The 18,696-nt window shown below is 47.2% G+C and overlaps 1 protein-coding gene and 1 long non-coding RNA gene across 13 annotated transcripts in view; one reads left to right on the plus strand and one right to left on the minus strand.

Moving 5' to 3' along the window:
- LOC308648696 (bombesin receptor-activated protein C6orf89 homolog) overlaps window positions 1-17,112 on the plus strand; it is a 54,788-nt gene extending 37,676 nt beyond the window's left edge. For 4 of the 12 annotated variants that reach the window (XM_081293656.1, XM_081293653.1, XM_081293654.1 and 1 more), the window contains one exon: window positions 11,933-12,232. In XM_081293656.1, coding sequence (XP_081149782.1) covers window positions 11,933-12,177 — 245 coding nt within the window. In that variant the 3' untranslated portion in view covers window positions 12,178-12,232. Of the gene's footprint in view, window positions 1-433; window positions 1,596-1,717; window positions 3,506-11,932; window positions 12,233-15,178 lie in introns of those variants that run through there. The other 8 variants (XM_081293651.1, XM_081293655.1, XM_081293650.1 and 5 more) reach the window with 6 other exon arrangements.
- Window positions 5,515-10,491, minus strand: LOC308648701. Its single transcript, XR_014021904.1, has 2 exons — window positions 6,226-10,491; window positions 5,515-6,020 (listed from the first exon to the last, which is right to left on the minus strand). It is a non-coding gene; the product is annotated as an uncharacterized lncRNA (long non-coding RNA).
- Window positions 17,113-18,696: the final 1,584 nt, after the last annotated feature.

An 18,696-nucleotide genomic window follows, 5' to 3' on the forward strand; every position in this document is an offset into this window, starting at 1 on the left:
TTGGAGTGTCTTATAAGACATTACTGTTTACAGAATACAATTTGGGAAATGCTGATTTAGGGTAATCTGGACATGCTATGATGTAATCATGTCATAGATGGCCTGAGAAAAACTGAATAGTTAGGTCCTGCCCCCTCTCAGACCCATCCTATCTTGCTAAGAAAGCTTGAGCTCAATCTGAGGCTGAGAATTGATTGCCCAGGGGAGGGTGGGGAGAGAAAGCCTTTTGGTTCAAAGTAGCACCTGTTGGATGTCAGGTTACAGCGAGGAGCGAACAATACTTACACTAGGAAGAGTTAAAGATCTTCAGTGTAAGATCCCCGTGGACTCTGCAGGTGGCCCGCCTGGCTCTGCCTGTAGGTGCGCTGGTCTGCTGATATTCACGCTGGTCTGCTGATATTCACGTGCTTTCTTGTTGCTGTTTCCCTTCAAGGCTATGCTGGTGCCACCCACTGGAAGGTCAACATTATAGCCAGAGGGGTGCAGCCTTTGGTCGTCTGTGATGGAACCACTCTTTCAGAACTATAGGAAACAGAACTATATACAGGAACAGCTCTGAGAGCTGAAAGTGGGGGGAATAAAAACAAAAACGATGAAACCACTTTCCAGGGGCTGGTTACTTAGTTCCTGGCCCTTTGCATGCACATGCTAGTCACTGCTGTGCTGGAGACCAAGGCCAGGGCCTGACCTTCTGGACTCACCCAGATGGCTTAGGAAGGACTCCAGCCTGGCTTCTTTGCCTGGACTTTGCCAGTACCCATCTGTGAGAGACTGGCTTTTCCAGGCCTGGAGGCTCCCTCACAGGCAAGAAGTAGGGCTGCTGCCTCCCTCCATTTGTGTGGACACGGTCCCCTCTGCTGGCTCCGGGCAATGGAGAGGGCAGCCAGTGGGTCCTGACATCAGAGCCATTCTTCACCAGGTGGGCCTGCTCGTCTGCTGACTGCCCGGCTACATTAGCCTGAACATCTTTTGGAAAGCCATGGCTGATTAAAGAAATTGCTGCAGTTTCTCAAGCAAAATAGAACTTAGAACCAATGAAAAAAAGGTCAGATAATACCAAATTACATTTACGAAGAGCATCTCTTTCCCAGTCTGCATGGATCTGGACGTCTCAGAGGTGCCAGGCTGCATTATGATTAAAATTCCAAATGAGTATTCCTAAGGTGATACTTTTCTCCATTTTATCAGGTTGTTATCCTACCCCACCTTGCCCATCTGGATGGTTTCTCAGAAGTTGGGCTCCTAGTCCCCTCCCTTGGCTGGGCCAGAGCCCTTCCTGCTGATGCAGCACTGCCCCTGTTGATTGTTGCTTTTACCAAGTGTCTTCAGAGGGGAATGAGTTAGAGTCGCTGGCCTGGGAGAGGGTGCCTCCCTGGGTTTGATCTTTAGGATCTGACTTTGTACAGAGATGTTTTGCAGATGCGTCAAAGCTGATGTTGTAATGTGGTCGGGGAAGGAACTCGAGACCCAAAGTGTTTGCCAGCTGGGCTGCAACTGATTTTGTGATCCTTGGTCCTAAAATGAGCTCCCTTTGTACTGGGAGACAAGGTGAGATGTTATTTTTTGTAATGCTATAAAGCTGTGTTCTCATTGGATGATTTGCTGTGCTCATTGTTTTCCGCCAAGTGCTTTTGGTATGTGTTAATCAAATAGTATAAATAAGGACACTTTTCTTGTTTCCTTTTCCCCCTTATTATTCCTTTATTGACATTGCTAGATCCCTGGCCACTGGTCACACCTCCTCAATGACAAAAAACAAACCACACTAAATTGCAGAAATCAAGTGGATGCACAGTAGATGTCTGTCACAGAGTTATGGACTTGAGGCAGATGGAGATGGTGGAAAGCAATTGTGCCCCTTTCTGGGATCCTCCTCATCCTTGGAAGACTCCTGCACCTCAACTCCCAGGCCCCCTTTCCTGCACATTCCATGAATTCTGAGCCCTTGAATGGCCTCTGTGTCAGTGGTTTTGTAAAGGACGAGCAGAGTTCACAGAGCTTTGGATGGAAACACTGGGAGCCTCCTCCATGGGTTTAAATGAAACCAGGATGAGCTCTATGTACCTGGGGGAATTTTTCCTTAAAAGAATTATCCCCTTGTGTGGGTGAAGACAGGGAAAACAAACCTTTTTGTACATATAAAAGTCAAAGACTGCTAAACAGTTATGATTTAAGAGATTTTAAATGAGGGATCATCTAGAGGCCAGCTTGGTGCAAGCCCTCCGAGCTTCTGCAGGGTCCCCACCCCTGCTGCACATGGTGCATGATTATATATAAACAGGTTCTCAGAGGCCTCTCAGAAAATTCTTAAATTAGACCCTTTGAGTTAACAAAAGAGAGTTCCTTAGGAGGGAGCAGAGGGATGGTTTTGATGATTGAGACCTGTGTTGTTCTTATTAATTATCTTGTGTTTTATTACTCATTTTATTTCTGCCTTTCATATCTTAAATATCAATAAAATACACACTTCAGCTCAAACTTTGATAACTAAGAAACCCTTGCACATGTTGATGTTGGAAGGCATCCCCTGAGCTGTTCTTCAGTACAACAAAGAATGATTATAGCCGAAGACAAGCAGCAGCTTTATGCATGTACCACTCGTTCCACTCATTTTCAGCCAAGACCTTGAATATCGATTTGTGTTAAGTGAGAAATTCTCCAAAGAGGATTTTCTGCTCTTAATTACTGGGTACATTGAAGTAATTCACTTTCTTGTCAAGGTAATTCTCATAAGTAGAATCTACTAAGCTGCCAGCCCTACAGGAATGGTGGGGTTGCCAGCCAGCCGCTTCCTTGTTATTCACGGCTTTGTGTAGGATGCCATGGGATTTCCCCACCAGTTAGCGCTCAGCCACTAGACAGAACTAGCAAAAGCCCCTCTGCATGACCCAGTATGGAAAGGAGGCTCCTCAACATGAGAAAGTGGGGATAGAGGGACAGGGTAGGACCACTTAACCCACGCCCCACCACCCCAATCACAATTTTAAAAAACTCAGAACTCCAAAAACAGAGACTTGTTCACAGGTTTGTCAGGTGTTTACTGGGAGGTGACTCTGCACTGGGTCGGGTTCACTTTGATGTAGGTTCCCAGCACAGAAATGTGGTCCTAGGAATTGGCTCTCTGGGGAGGCAGGCTGCTTTGGTGCCATTTTGAAGCACTTGTGTCCATATGTCCTGAGCCTTTCACCAGTTAATGAGTGGACTACACACCTATTCTGGTTTATGAAAAAAGGCAGAGCCTGGGGCTGGGGATGTGGCTCAAGCGGTAGCGCGCTCGCCTGGCATGCATGCGGCCCGGGTTCGATCCTCAGCACCACATACCAACAAAGATGTTGTGTCCGCCAAATACTAAAAAATAAATATTAAAATTCTCTCTCTCACTCTCTCTCCTCTCTTACTCTCTCTTAAAAAAAAAAAAGAAATATTAAAAAAAAAAAGGCAGAGCCATCCTCCATTTTATCAGGGAAGGGAGGATGTAAAATAGTAACTGTTTATAGAAACAGAAGTCTACCTATTTGGTGAAATACAAAGCAGTCCGAATCAAAGGGGCAGATTTGGGCTTATTTTCTCAGAGAAAGGACTCCTAATACTTGTCCTAGTCCACTCCAGCTTACAGGGTGCCTCTAGATACATAATCTCCTTTCTTCGCTCAGTCCTATAAAATGGATAGTAGATACTTCTTCTACAAGTAAAGAAATTTGGGTGTTAACTGCTGGTAGGTAGGTAGGTGGGTGCTTGTGCAGCACATTATTTTTCTGCTGCATCGTAGTGTGGTGCCCAAGAAGAGAACTGTGAGTTCCATTGACTCCAGTGTGCCCCATCGGGGTGATCCTGAGGATGAGATTCAGCAAGCAGGAACCCTGCAGGGTTTGTTTAAAAACTCTTTTGGACAGAAATGGAAAAGAGAAGAATCTAACCATGTGATTTTTATAAAAATCCTTGCACTTTTTCCCTTCCCACTTGAAAACTCTTTAAAAAGAGTGAGTTGTAGCTGGAACACAACTATGTCCAGCCATTTTCCTGTCACCACGTGTTTCCAGATGTGTGACCAGGGGAGGCACTCTGCCCAATTCCAGTTGTGGCTCCCCTTGGAGTTACATCACTTGTTTTTCAGTTCTCAGTTTTCTATTCCCTTCTTCTAAAATCCAGCATAGGCCTCAGTGTAGGAGCAGCTATTCTAAGGTAGTCTGGATGAGTCTGTTCACTCCTCAGTTGCTCCCACAGTCAGTGTTCAAACCCCAAAGCAAATGGCCACTTCTCATTATCTCCAGCAGGAGGACATATGATAGAGGGAGAGGGAAAGCCACCTGGTGCAGGGGGGAGGGTGACTTTGTTCATCTTTTTCAGGTGTTCAACAGAAGGGTCTTGTAGGCTTTTGAGTTCTTCCAGCAATGGAAGGAACTCCCAAGAACACAGTTCCTCATTACCTTTCAGTGGTGACCTGTCCCTCAACAAAATTGGTTGAAAGAAGAGAGTGTTGGAGATGGACTTTAAAATAGTGCTTCAGGCTGAGATTCTCCCCGTGCTTGCACCTGCAGATGTTGTGTGCAGAGACCCTGTGTATCAGGACCAGGAGGTTAGGAAGGTGAAGGCATGTACAAAGGAGGCCTCGTAGCCAACGAAAAGTAGGGTGCACTAGGAAAGTGCCAGGTCCCCAGGGCACATAGAGCCTTGTCCTCCTCACCACCAGCCTCCAGATATCCAGCAACAACTTCCAAAAAAGCACCTCAGGGAGCCAGACAGGTGCTCTTCCCCGGCTGCACCACATCCAAGCCTGCAGCCCTGGGTGCGGTGCCACTTTAAATGCGGGTGTGCAGGAGAAAGCCTCCAGCCGGCTTGTCTGCTGGCCAGGTCCCTCGGTGTCTGGTTTCTCTGCCCTGCATAATTTAAGCATTAGAGCTAAATACATCTGTCATTCTCCTCTCCCTGGAGACCGTGAAATGTCCAGACTTTTTCAGACTAGTGCGGAGAAGGAATGTTATGTAACTAAGCAGAGGCCTGGAGCTGTGGAGAGGCACCAGGGCGGGCAGGAGACCCTTCCCTCACCACTGAGTGTGTTCGTCACTTAAGCAGCTATCACCAATCAAGAGTGAACCTCGGTTCTAGCACCAGTGCAGAGAAGTGGGCCTAGCTGAGTTTTGAGTTCCAAGCAGAAATGGGACACCTGCTTTGTGCCAGGCTCCATTTACCTCATGACAGCCCACAACAGCTGGGTAGGTGGGGGTCATCCTGGGCAGCCATCTTGCCTCACAGCTTAGCTGCAGCTCTGCAGAGCACTTTTGACCCTTTTTAAGAAAAACTCTCGGTCTGGGGATGTGGCTCAAGCGGTAGCGCGCTCGCCTGGCATGCGTGCGGCCCAGGTTCGATCCTCAGCACCACATACCAACAAAGATGTTGTGTCCGCCGAGAACTAAAAAATAAATATTAAAAATTCTCTCTCTCTCTCTCTCTCTCCCTCCCTCCCTCCCTCCCTCCTCTCTCACTCTCTCTTTAAAAAAAAAAAAAAAGAAAAGAAAGAAAAACTCTCACCTGTCTATGAGAATTGGTGACAAGAACTGTCAGACACCTGGCACTAGCAGGTGTCTCATCATAGGCAATGTTCTCCTTCACCCTTCTTTCTGCAGTTCTACTCAGAAAAATGCTGCCTGTATGCTTCTCCTCCTCTCCTCCCCCCACAGGAGAGGCGTGGGCAGGCCAGGACTCAGGCAGGACTCAGTGCCAGCCTCTCCCTGCCAGCCTTGGGGACAGGGGCTGGGAACCAGCACAGTTCATCTTCAGGGAACCAGGTTGTGGTGGGTTCGGGTGGCCCCAGTGAGCAGAAGTAGACACCTGTCCCAGGTATGGGTGGTCAAAATGGTCTGAGCTGTTTATGTGTGTCAAGTGCAGAATGTGGACAGTAATTCGATATACTGTGAACTCGTAAAGACCTCACCATGTAAAGAATGTATGTAAATTAAAGTTTTATGTGATGAAAGTTTTTACTTTTTGTAATTAAAAGTGTGTATGTTGGTTGGTAAGAACTCTCCTGTTCTTGGTGTCATTCTTTATTTTTTTTTTTAAAGAGAGAGTGAGAGAGGAGAGAGAGAGAGAGAGAGAGAGAGGGAGAGAGAATTTTTTTAATATTTATTTTTTAGTTCTCGGCGGACACAACATCTTTGTATGTGGTGCTGAGGATCGAACCCGGGCAGCACGCATGCCAGGCAAGCGCGCTACCGCTTGAGCCACATCCCCAGCCCTTAGTGTCATTCTTTAATTTCCTATTTTCTCTTGTTTCCTCTTCTCCCATAACTTGGGAGATTTACAACCACATCCTTCTCGTGAGGCAGGTCTGTGGGGCTCTTCTGTGGGCCTCACCAGGGTCACCTGCCTCCATCTGGCTTTGGTCTTCTCTAACAGTCTCACCCACACTGTATTTGGTGACATTCACAGCCTCTTTATTCCCATTCCAGCCTTTTGCCCCAAATGGCTTCTGATCTGTGAATTCCTGCAAATTCCCGAGGCTCAGGTCTCCTGCAAATACCCTCCCCCATCCATGCACTTTGCCCACAAGTCATAAGCCCCCAGGAGCCTTTTTCTTTCTCACTAGCTTCACAGAACTGTGCCCAGATGCCCTTACAGTGGCATCTCACCCATGGGTGTTCTCACAGGGGGACAGCCAGGCTCAGATGGAGGACTCCAGACCCCCTGCTGGCTCACCCCAGCTGCCACCAGACAACAGGCCACTCTCAGCATTCAATTAATTCAGTGTGGATTTAAGTTAAACTGTTTTTACGTGTTCATCTTGTTTCTCATTTTTACATATAGTTTTATATAAATGCATAAACATGACCATTTCTTCCTTTTTTTTTTTAGTTGTAGATGAACACAGTACCTTTATTTTGTTTAGTTTTTTTTTTTTTTTTTAACGTGGGCTGGGGATTGATCCCAGTGCCTCACGCATGCTAGGCAAGTGCTCCACCACTGAGCCACAACCCCAGCCCCACATGACCATTTCTTATATGCTATTTAGTGGCCTATTTCATTTTCCTTTATTGCTTGTGTGCCTCTCCCTCTTTCCCACATTATCCTCTCCTTTCCCTAGTCAGGTAAATGCTGTAGGTACACAGCCATACCTACCATGGGTCATTCCTTAATGTCCTCCATGTTCTCTCATCATAAACAAGTTCTTTGTCATCGCTTTCCCAAAAACGAGCCCTTATTATAGGCACTTTCTGCATTTTGTTTTTCTTACTCAGTGCATAGCTCCACGTCATTCTTTTAAGAGTTAATATTCTTATGTAAGAAAAAAGAATATCGGAAATATTTAGTTATTTGCAATTTATAAGTTTACTATTATTAAAACTCAATAAAATACATGAGAAATGTTAAAAAAAATAAAGAGTTAATATTCTTTGGCATAGATATGCCATCATTCACTTCCTTTCTCCTTGTGACTTCTCCATTAACTATTATTAATTGTAGGTCACATCCCACAAAATGATTTTTTTGGATTATAAGCTGAGAACTCAAGTTCACTTTTAAAATACTTGATTTTACAAAATGTGTGTTCTTGCTTGTGACAATCCTAATGTGTGTTCTTTGGGAATCATTCAACTCCGTAATTATATTTACCTGCTTGAAAATGACTTCAATCCCACCCTCCCCCTAATTTATGTCCACGTTCAAAGGTGGTACAGTTTTCGGTCCTCTTCTTTCTCAGCCCCTCAATTTTTTAGCATTTGATACTGACTTGTGGAGAGTTCCCTCTTCCTCTGTCACCTGTGATCCTTACTACTCCCTGCCTGAACCTGTTTCCACTTCCTCTTTTTTTTTTGGGGGGGGGGTGGGGGAGGCACCAGGAATTGAACCCAAGGGCACTGAACCACTGAGCCACATCCTCAGCCCTTGTTGTATTTTATTTAGAGACAGGGTCTTGCCAAGTTGTTTAGGGCCGCAGTAGATTGCTAAGGCTGGCTTTGAACTTGCAGTCCTCCTGCTTCAGCCTCCAAGCCACTGGGATTAAGGACGTGGGCCACCGCACCAGCTCCTTCATCATTTGCCTGTCTTTGAAATTCAGGTCTCCCTGTAGATTCTGTTAGGGCTCTTCTCAGCTTTGTGCTTCGCCTTCCACTCATGGGGAGGTCATCTCCAGTCTGCATGCCTGGCTATGCCTCTCACCTGAGGGCTGGCCCTGTGTATGCAGCTGTGGAAAGGTCATCTCCACCAGCTCTGAAGCCCCTCTGACTCAAAATGCCCAGACTGACTGTGCAGCCTCTAGGGGCTCTTTTCTCTCAGCCTCTACTTCTGATCAGGACCACACCCTGGAGAATCCTGCCTCCTTGTCACATAACCAGTCCATGGCGATTGTCTTTATTCAGGGCCTTGCTCTTTCTCTCTTAAGATTCTGCTGTCATTGCCTAATTTGTTATTCTGTGCACTTCCCACCATCCCTCCATGTAGCACATGTGATCTTTCTAAAGCACAAGTCTGGTCATTTGTTTCCTTTCTCTGTGTGAGTTCTCCCAGAAGCCCCTGGCCACCCCTCCACCCTCATTTCACTCCTGACCTTCACTTCCTTCTCATCTACTATGCTCACCTCTCCTGGGCATGCATTTCCTTTCATTTAGGTGGCAGTTGCTGTAGTCTGAGGAGTTTCGTAGGAAACCATCCAGTCACATTGCACGTGGCTATTCCGCTCTGCATCCTTGCCAGCCCGTAGTGTCAGTGTTTTGGATTTTGGCCATTCTAACAGGTGTGCAGTGATGTTGTTTTAATCTGTAATTCCCTGATGACATAAGATGTGGAACATTTTTCTCGTCTGACATCTGTGTATCTTCAGTGAGGAGTCTCTTCAGGTCTTCTGCCCATTTTCTAATGGGATTGCTTGTTTTCCTGTGGAGTTTAAAGAGTTCTTTGTGTATTTTGGATAATAAACCTTTATCACATGTGTCTTCTGTAAATATTTCCCTTTGACTTGTCTTCTTGTTCTCTCGACAGTGTCTTTTGCAGAGCACAGGTTTTTCATTTGAAGGAAGCTCTGCTTTTCAGTTCTTTCTTTAACAGTTTGTGCTCTGATGTCGTATCTAAAAAGTCATCTCTGTGCCAGGGTCACTAGGTTTTCTGCCGTGTTATCTCTTAGGAGTTTTGTGCCTTTTCGTTTTACATTTACATTTAAATCCATTCTGAGTTAATTTAGGGGAAGGGTATAAGGTCTGTGTTTCGATTCACTTTTTGGCCCGTCAGTTTCTAGTTGTCCCAGTACCCTTTGTTGGAATGCTGTCTTTGCTCTTTGGAGCTCCTTTGTTGAACACCACTTGACCCTATTTATGTGGATCTATTTCTGGGCTTTCTTTTGTGTTCCATGGATCTATTCATTTATGCTTTAGCCAGTATGATAACATCTTGATTACTTAGTCTTTTTTTTTTTAGTTGTAGATGGACACAATATCTTTATTTTATTTATTTATTTTTATGTGGTGCTGAGGATCAAACCCAGGGCCTCACATGTGCCAGGCAAGCGCTCTGCAACTGAGCCACAACTGTAGCCCAACTTATTAAATCTCTGGAGAGTGGGTACCAGGGATTGAATTCAGGGGCATTCAACCCCTGAGCCACATCCCCAGCCCAATTTTGTATTTTATTTAGAGACAGGGTATCACCAAGTTGCTTAGCGCCTTGCTGTTACTGAAATGGGCTTTGACCTTGTAATCCTCCTGCCCCAGCCTCCTGAGCTGCTAGGATTACAAGCGTGAGCCACCACACCTGGCTCCAGTTTATTAAGTCTTGACGTCAGGTAATAAAATCAGTCTTCCACCTTTGTTCTCCTTCAGTGTTGAGTTGGGTGTTCTGGACCTTTTGCCCCTCCGTGTAAACTTTACTCATTTATTTATTATTAATATTTACTTTTTAGTTATAGGTGGATACAATATCTTTATTTTTATTTTTTATGTGGTGCTGAGGAATGAACCCAGTGCCTCACGCATGCTAGGCGAGTGCTCTACCTCTGAGCCACAAACCACAACCCCAGTCCCCTCCGTGTAAATTTTAGAATCAGTTTGTTGATATCCACACAATAAGTTACTGAGGTTTTGTTTGGAATTACATTGAATCTATAGCTCAAGTTGGATCTGGGTTGTTTTTTTAAAAAAGTTCATTTTTTTATTTTGTTTGTATGTGAGCTGCTGGACCTTGCACATGCCAGGCAGGTGCTCAGCCACTGAGCTACACCCCCCAGCCCCCAGGCTATTTTAATTACAAGTTGTAATTCCTGTCTTATGATAATATTTTTGAACTTTATTATGTCCTTTTGCCTAGTTTAAATTCCGTCTTCTTACTGCACATTCCTCTGACATGACACGTCCTTTAGGCTTTCCTAATAAATCAAACTGACAAACCTCTAGATACCATGCTGAAGACAGATATTTCACCAATCTTATTTTTTTTCATAATAATGACTTTATTTTTGTAAAAATGATATGCTCTTATTATGAAAAACTGAAGGCAGTTTGTGCAATCTAATGAAAACCTCCACCCAGAAATAACTACTAACATTAGGTGAAATGTGTTCTAGAAATCTGTAGGGTACATCTAGCTGTCCTTTTCTCCTCATTCTCTATGACTCTCATGCCTACCTTCTATTTCCACTTGTTTTCTAGCCATATCTATTCAGTGTCTTGCTGTTTCTCTTAGTTCCTTTTTCCTTTTTTATTTCATTGTTTCATCTTTGCTTACTTTCTTGAGTTCACATTATTAAATTTTTCTATAACTCAGAATACTACAGGGAATTTTATTTTGTTTCTCAGATTACATTTTACGTTAGGCTTGGTTGTCATCAGTCAGCAGGTTTCTTTCTTTTGTGTGTTTGTGGTTCCCATGCCATTTCTTTTGGACTGGACCCAGGGCCTCATGCATGCTCCACCTGCTCCACCACTGAGCTGTGCCCCACCCCTGGGCTAGTAGCTCCTTTTGGGGTCTTATGGTTGACGTGGCAACCCTGACCAGACTTTTTTTTTCTTTTTTTGTCTTCTGTATAATCTGAGTATGTTCTCAATTTGAACGGTATCTGTACCCATCACTCAGATTTAACCAGTGTTAACATTTTACAGTATTAAAAAAAGTCCCGGGGGCTTGCTGTGGTGACACATGCCTGTAATCCCAGCAACTCAGGAGACTGAGGCAGGAGGATTGCAAGTTCAAGATGAATCCGGGCGATTTAGCAAAATCCTGTCACAAAATAAAATAAAAAGGGCTGGCAGGGGGCGGGGAGATGTTGTCCATGGTAGAAGTCCCTGGGTTCAATTCAGAAAAAAAATTTTTTAAAGTATTGGTCAACATGACCCATTTTAGTACTTGTCACAAAACTCCATCTGTGTTCTTCACTAAGGAGCCTCCTCACCAGGTAGAGAACCCAGCCTCCCCTTCCCTTCCTGAGCTCACTTTCCCTTTCTTCACTCTGTTCTACTCGGGAGCTAAGGTTTTCTTAACTACCTGCCGTTTCTGTCTTTTGTTTAAAAAAAAAAATCCTTATTCCTGCCCCGACTATGAAAAAGTGCTGAAAACCAAATTTGTCCAAAGACAAATTAGCAAAAAATAAAGTAAGCAAGATAGCATTCATCTAAAAACCAGTGCAGTGACCCCTTCCTTCCAGCCCCTCAGGCACATCCATCACCCGGGACCACCATGCCCCTCGGGAGCACAGCCACCAAAGTCAGGGCCTTGGTACAAGTCCCAGTCCTGGTTTCCTGGGAAAGTGACTTTGGAAAGTGACTGCCATCCTCTCTGGTCCCTGGTTTCCTCATCCCTAATCAGTGTGGCTAACGCTGTCCTCAGGGGTCAGCCCAGAGGCCATGAGGCCATGTGTGGCGAGTGCTTCCCATGTGTGAGTACTGTCCCCTGTCCCTCACCATCAGCCCATCTCCCCTCAGAGCTTGCTTCTGCTGTCCTCTGTCAACAGGCTCCTCCAGCCTCCAGAGCCATCCTTGGAACCACCAAGGCAGAGCTGGACCAGACCCAAAGATGACCTCCCCTCTCCTTCTTTATGAAGAGATGAGAAAGCCGAGACCTGTAGTGGCCACTGAATCAGGAGGGGAACTTTCGCAGTCTCTTAAGTTCATGGAGATGCTGCGCTTCCTCTGCCTGCTCCTGAGGGAGCTGTCTCCTTTGCTCTGCTGGCCCAGTCCCTTCCTGGAGCCTCTGTAGAACTTACTGGAAGGCTGTCCACAGTTCGCTCAGAGCCCCGCACAGGCTCCACCTTCGTGTCCTGTGCTGACCCCCAGCACTGAATGCTTTCCTTCCCTCTTGGGCCTGGGTTTGAGGGGTGAGGCTAAAGCTCCTTCTTTCCAGTGAACTCACCCCCTGGTCCTTCCAGGGCCCAGGCCCTGCATCGCTCTGTGGAGGCCCCTCTGCTTCTCTGCTGCCCTCTCATCAAGCTGCAAGGAGAATGCAGGCAGCCGGGGACTGCGGCAGGCTGGGGCGGCCAGCGAAGGCGGGCTGCAAGCTCCACGGGCAGAGGCTCTGTCTGTCTTGCCCAGCACCACCCGGGGCCAGCCCGCGTAGGTTCTTATGAGTGATTTCTAAATGGATGCTGCAGAGTGACAAGCGGCCCGAGAGGATCCAGAACCCAGAGATCGTAACGGGTTTGAGGAAGAGAAGCAAGGAGACGACCATTCCAGAATGAGGGGGCAGGCTGCTTTCCATGGAGAATGAAGGCACGGGGTCGTCAGCATGACCCGCACAGGGGCCTGCAAAGAGTCGGCCCAGCAGGGCGGGGGACATCGGAGAGCACGGGGAGGAGTAGGGTAGGAGAGATAGTGGGGCCTGGGCTCAGGTGAGGGGCTGGGCTCAGGCGGAACAGGAGCGGGAGCCATTCTGGGTTCCTGGGAAGGAAGGATGTAATCCTGGCTGGGTGGACTGATGGACTCCAGGAGAGGAGTGGGCGTGTGGAGGGGAAGAGACCAGGTAGGCAGGCAGCCAGGAGGCTTCCAAGTGACCCAGGCCTGTGGTCATAGCCCACCATGGTGTGCACTGGAAATGAAGAAATTAGGAAGACACATGGAGATATGTACAAGGATTACTTGAAAGCACCATTTGTAATAGCAAAATAAAAAAAGAAAAAAAATGGAAATAGCCAAATGTCCATCAGTAGGAAACTGGGTAAATAGATGGCTATGTATTCATGTAATGGAATATTATACAGCAGGAAAAATGAGCATCGTAGATCTACACACCCTGACATCAACAAATCTCAAAAAAGAACAAAGCCTTTAGAAGGATCTAGATTGTGCTCTTCAATGTGGTAGCCACTAGCCACATGGGGCTTTTAAATCTCAATGAACTAAAATTAAAAATGTGATTCCTCAGTCATGCTAGCTAGCCACACTTCAAGTGCTTATAACCACATGAAGTTAGTGGCTACCGTACTGGCCCACTCTGATACAGAGCATGTCCACCACCACAGAGAGTTCTCTCAGACAGCTCTGGTGTTTCAAGACATGAAATGCAGGGTCACGTATTGCATATGACACAGAATGTCTAGTGAAATAGAGATCATAGTAGAGATCACGCAGACGACAAACCAGAGACTCAGACGGTGGCTACCTCTGCCAGGGGAGTGTGTTCAGGACCAGAGAAGGAGTGCTGGGCCCTAAGCTGAGTGTGGGCACGTGGGTGCTCATATTACCTGTGCTTTGTAAAATCATCTATACTGTTATATGCCTGCATATAAGGCACATGTATATATATAAGGCATAGGGACACTGTGAGGGACTGAGCCTGGGCAGGCGGGACATTATACTGGCTTGAGTCTCTTACCTGGGAGATTGGCAGGGGTCTGTGTGGAGACACCTGACCCTTCCTTATGCTGACATTGGGCAACTCCCTTGTCATGGTCACTACACAGGACACACTCTTCTCTGGTCCCCAGTGCCATGGTTACCTGACCCAGCCAGCTATGATAAAAGGTCAGGCTCAGATGCCTGTGCAGACTGGGCCCCTGCCAGATACACACACCTCCCCATGTCCCTCCTGCTAGCCCAGCCACAGCCCCGCCATCACTGCCACATGCCCTCCCCACAGGCTCCCACACCAGCTCCAGAACCAAGCCCAGCCACTCACTCTCTAGAAGAGGGCAGTTTATCACTTTGTCCCATTACAGTCCTGTGAGGCCTGGGACAGCTGTACTCAATCAGGAATTTGCGCCACACAGGAGGCCAGCAGCCCAGGAGTCCCTGGAGGTCTGGGCCGGGCGCCCAGCCCTGTGGAGGCCAAGGAGCTGCCTGCTGAAGGCTGTGGGCATGGGCTGAGTTTGGCCTGCCAAGAGCCAGGGCTAGTTAGGACTCGGGACAGCTGGGCAGCCAGCTCTCCTCTTCAGGCCAGAGCCCACCTCACACCCCTCCTCCAGGAGCCCAGCCCTAGGGTCATTTTTAGAGTAGATGGATCTGCTGGTTCTCAGTTTCTGACACCCTCTCTAAACACAAATGAGTTCAAATGCTATTTGTTTCTAAGCCATCACCCTCAAGAATGGCACAGAGCTGGGGGATATGCCAGTACCTTCTACTCCAGACACCATGTCCTCAAGATAAAAGCCATTAAGGGCAGGGGGTCATTGAGGTAGGCCATCAGCATGAAAACCGAAATACTTAATATAGCTGAGATTTCTCTCGTCATATCAAGCCCCAATTTTTAATCATAGGTTCAACTCTGTCCAGTTGCTCAAAGAATTTCTAAATGCTCACACTTTCTGCACCTGTCACACTGAGGCAGTGAGGAGAACCTGTCAGAACAGCACCAGGCCATGGGCCACATTTTTTTAGTTGCATCTGCTCAAAGACTAGAGGCAAATGCTAGATGTAGAATAATTATTTTCCTCTCTGGCTTAATTTTTCTGTGACAGAGTTATACTGTTCAAAATGAAAGCTGGTTTAGGGCTGGGGACCTAGCTCAGTGGCAGAGTGCTTGCCTCGAATGCACAAGGCCCTGGGTTCAATCCCCAGTGCAACAAAAAAATGAAATCTGATTTAAAATAGAAATAATCACTCAGAAGAAGATACATTTTCCCCCAAGTTCAGGTTTATGGATAAGGCACAGCTGATACAAATCAAAGCCATCTTCCACCTGCCTGGTTCTGTCCCCTTCCTTTCCCTCCTGCCTTTCATCCCCTTGTCCCCAGCTCCTGCTCCCATTAATCTTCCGCTTTCCCTAGTGGCAGGTCCTGGACTCTGGTCTCCCTGCTGTCACCATTCCAGACTCCCCGGAAATCACCTGACCTCAGACGTCGGTTTCCTTGTGCAGGTTGGTGATGAGATCCGCCTCAGAGGACTGTCACAGATGTGAGGTCACCAAGAGAGGAAAGCTCTGCAAGTCACCGAGGAATAGGCCCTGAAGAGTGAGCCTGGGCCACTTGCCCTCGGTCCCCCAGCCTCTGGCCAGTTCAGGTCAGCCTCCTGGGCTTCCTGGCCCTTTCGGCCTCTTCTCAGGCAAACCAGTCTTCTCCGCCGCCTGCTGCCAAACAGGCCTTTTCCAGGAGGCCTCTCCAGTGTGTCCCCACGGTGCACACACAGGTGCTTCTGTTCCTCAGAGCCATGGTGGCCCCTCCCAGGGGAAACCCCGCCCAGGCTGCTGGATTTTGTCCCTCCTGACAGCCAGTGGCGGACACGGTCCTACCCTCAGTCTCGATAAGCTTGTCTGCTTGAGGTACCGCATGTAGGGAAATCAAAAGGTTTGTTCTTTTGTGTCCGGCTTATGTCATCTACATGTCTTCAAGATTCATCCACCGTGTCCTGGGCCAGAACTTCCTTTCTATCTACCTATATATTTGTTTGTTTGCTTATTGGTTCTGGGGATTGAACCCAGGGGTGCTAAACCACTAAGCCACATCCCAGCCCTTTCTGTATTTTCTTTAGAGACAGGGCCTCACTAAGCTGCTGAGGCTGGCTTTGAACTTGTGGTCCTCTTGCCTGAGCCTCCCAACCACTGGGATTACAGGCTTGTGCCGCTGCGCCCGGCTCCTTTCTTTTTAAGGCGGAATTATATTCTATTGTATGTACATATCACATTTTGTTCATCTATTCATTTGTTGGTGGACATTTGGGTCACTTCTACTTTTTAGCTGTTGTTTAAAAAAATGTCATTATGAAGCCAGGTGCAGTGGTACATGCCTGTCATCCCAGCAAATCAGGAGGCTCAGGCAGGAGGATTACAAGTTTGAGGCCAGCAAGACCCTGTCTCAAAAATAAAGTTGTTATTTTTTTTTATAATTTTAATATTTATTTTTTTAGTTTTCGGCGAACACAACATCTTTATTTGTATGTGGTGCTGAGGGTCGAACCCAGGCCGCACGCATGCCAGGGGAGTGCGCTACCGCTTGAGCCACATCCCCAGCCCTCAAAAATAAAGTTTTAATAAAGGGTTGGGGATGTAGCTCAATGGTAGAGTCCCTGGGTTCAATCTCCAGTACCCCGCCACACAGAGAGACCTCTAAGACATCGTACAAATGTCTGTTTGAACCCCTGCTTTCAGTTATTTTGACTACATCCCTAGAAGTGGAGTTTCTGAGTCATATAATACTACTGTGTTTAATTTTTTTGCCAACACTTTCTATTTTCTGGGTTTTTGTATTAAAAATATCCATCCTGATGGATGTGGTGGGGTATCTCACTGTGGTTTTTATTTGCATTTTTGTAGTGGTTGGTGATTTTCGAGCATCACTGTGTCTTAGGAAGTACTGGGGATCAAACCAAGGACATTGCATATGGTAGTGCCCCCCTCCTCACCTTTTAAATTTTCTTTAGAGACAGGATCTCACTAAGTTGCTCCAGGGAAGCCTCAAACTTTCGATATTCCTGCCTCTGCCTCTGGGAGAGCTGGGATCACAGGCGAGCCGATAGCATCTTTCCCATGCTTACTGCTCACCTGTATATCTTCAGGGAAATGTCTGTTCAAGTTCTCTGACCACTGTTTAATCAGGTTGCTTATTTGGGGTTGTTGATCTGCAGCAGTTCTTTATATATTCTAAATATTAATTCCTTATCAGATACATGATCAGCAAATACTTTCTCCCATTCCTTGGATGGCCTTTTCGCTCTGTTGATTGTCACTTTTAGTGACACAGACAAGAAATCATGGCTTCACCCAGTGCCATGAAACCTGTTTTCTTTTTCTCATTTCTCCTTCCGCTCCCTTGTCCCTCCTCCTCCTCCTTTTCCCTCCTCCTCCTCCTCCTCCTCCTCTTCCTCCTCCTCCTCCCCAGGGACTGAACGCAGGAGTGCTCTACCTTTGAGCTACATCCCAGCCCAAATTGTATTCTTTTTTGTTGCTATTGTAAATGGAATTGCTTTCTTTTTCTTTTGGATCATTCATTATTAGTACATAGAAACATCTGATTTCTGTGTGTTGATTTTGAATCCTGCAATTTTGCTGAATTGATTAGTGGGTTTTTGTTTTTGTTTCTTGTGGAATCCATAAAACATGTTTGTGTGTGTGTGTGTGTGTGTGTGTGTTGTGGTCCTGGAGACTGAACCCCATCCTGGTATGACAGTGGTTTGACACACCCTCCAGCACTGGACCCCACCCCACCCCACTTTTGTTCAAGACTGGGTCTCTAAATCACCCAGATTGACCTTTAACTGGTATCCTCCTGCTTCAGCCTCCTGCTTCAGCCTCCTGCTTCAGCCTCCAGGGGAAGCTGGGATCACAGGCGTGTGCTACCATGCCAGGCCAGGGTGTGTGTGTGTGTGTGTGTGTGTGTGTGTGTGTGTGTGTGTTGTAGTTGGACCCAATATCTTTATTTTATTTTTATGTGGTGCTGAGGATCGAACCCAGGGCCTTATACATGCTAGGAGAGCGCTCTACCGCTGAGCCACAACCCCAGCCCCAGGCCAAGGTTTTTGTTGTAGTTTTTCTCTTTTCCTGGAGGCCTCGGTAGGGACAGGTTTCCTTGAAATCTTCCAAGTTCCGTGGGTAAGCTAAGGGTGCAGGCTTCACGGCTCCCCACAGATTTCAGGAGTGCCGGTTCCAGCTCCCTGCCCTGCATGGCCACGACAGCACCCTGCTGGGTGGCTGCGCCAGTCTCCCTCTGGTGCCCTCCAAGCCCTCCCCACAGAGCTCCCGCTGCACCAGCTCACGCGCCCTCTGCTTCTCTGCTGTCTCCTACTTTGGAAAGCAGACCCACTCTATCTTCTGACTATGTGACACCTGAGGGGTCCCAGCATCCATTTCCAAATGCGCACCCCAGCACGAGCATTCACAGAAGACACCTGGGGCCAGACCCTGCCCATGCAAGGGGCCAGATGCCAGGACACAGCCAAAGTCGGAAACATCTTGGGCCCTTCTCCCACCACAAGGGTCCTGCCTCCCCTGGCCACGTGGGGTGTTGTGGCCATGCGGGGCGTTGTGGCCTTCCCTTCTAAAGGCTCACGATGCACAGATACCACTTGAGCCACTGAAGGATCTTACATCTCATTACTCCTTCCTCCGGCCCTGTGGGTAGGCACGATTATTGTCACTCAGTACTGCCAGAAACGCAGATGGCAAGGGGCAGGACTGGGATGCAGACTTAGGTTGGACCTTTTACCAAACATCTCATCTTCCTGTGTCCTTCCAAAGCCACCGTGGCTTCCCTGTCTCACCGGATCCATCCTCTGCTGGTAGGTCTGGGTGGTTTCTCTCCTTAGCACCCAGTGGGTGGGGCCCGGGGGCGACCAGCCACCTCTCTGCAGATGT

This window comes from Spermophilus citellus (assembly GCF_964194105.1).
Source record: "Spermophilus citellus genome assembly, chromosome: 5".
NCBI classification, from domain to species: Eukaryota; Metazoa; Chordata; class Mammalia; order Rodentia; family Sciuridae; genus Spermophilus; species Spermophilus citellus.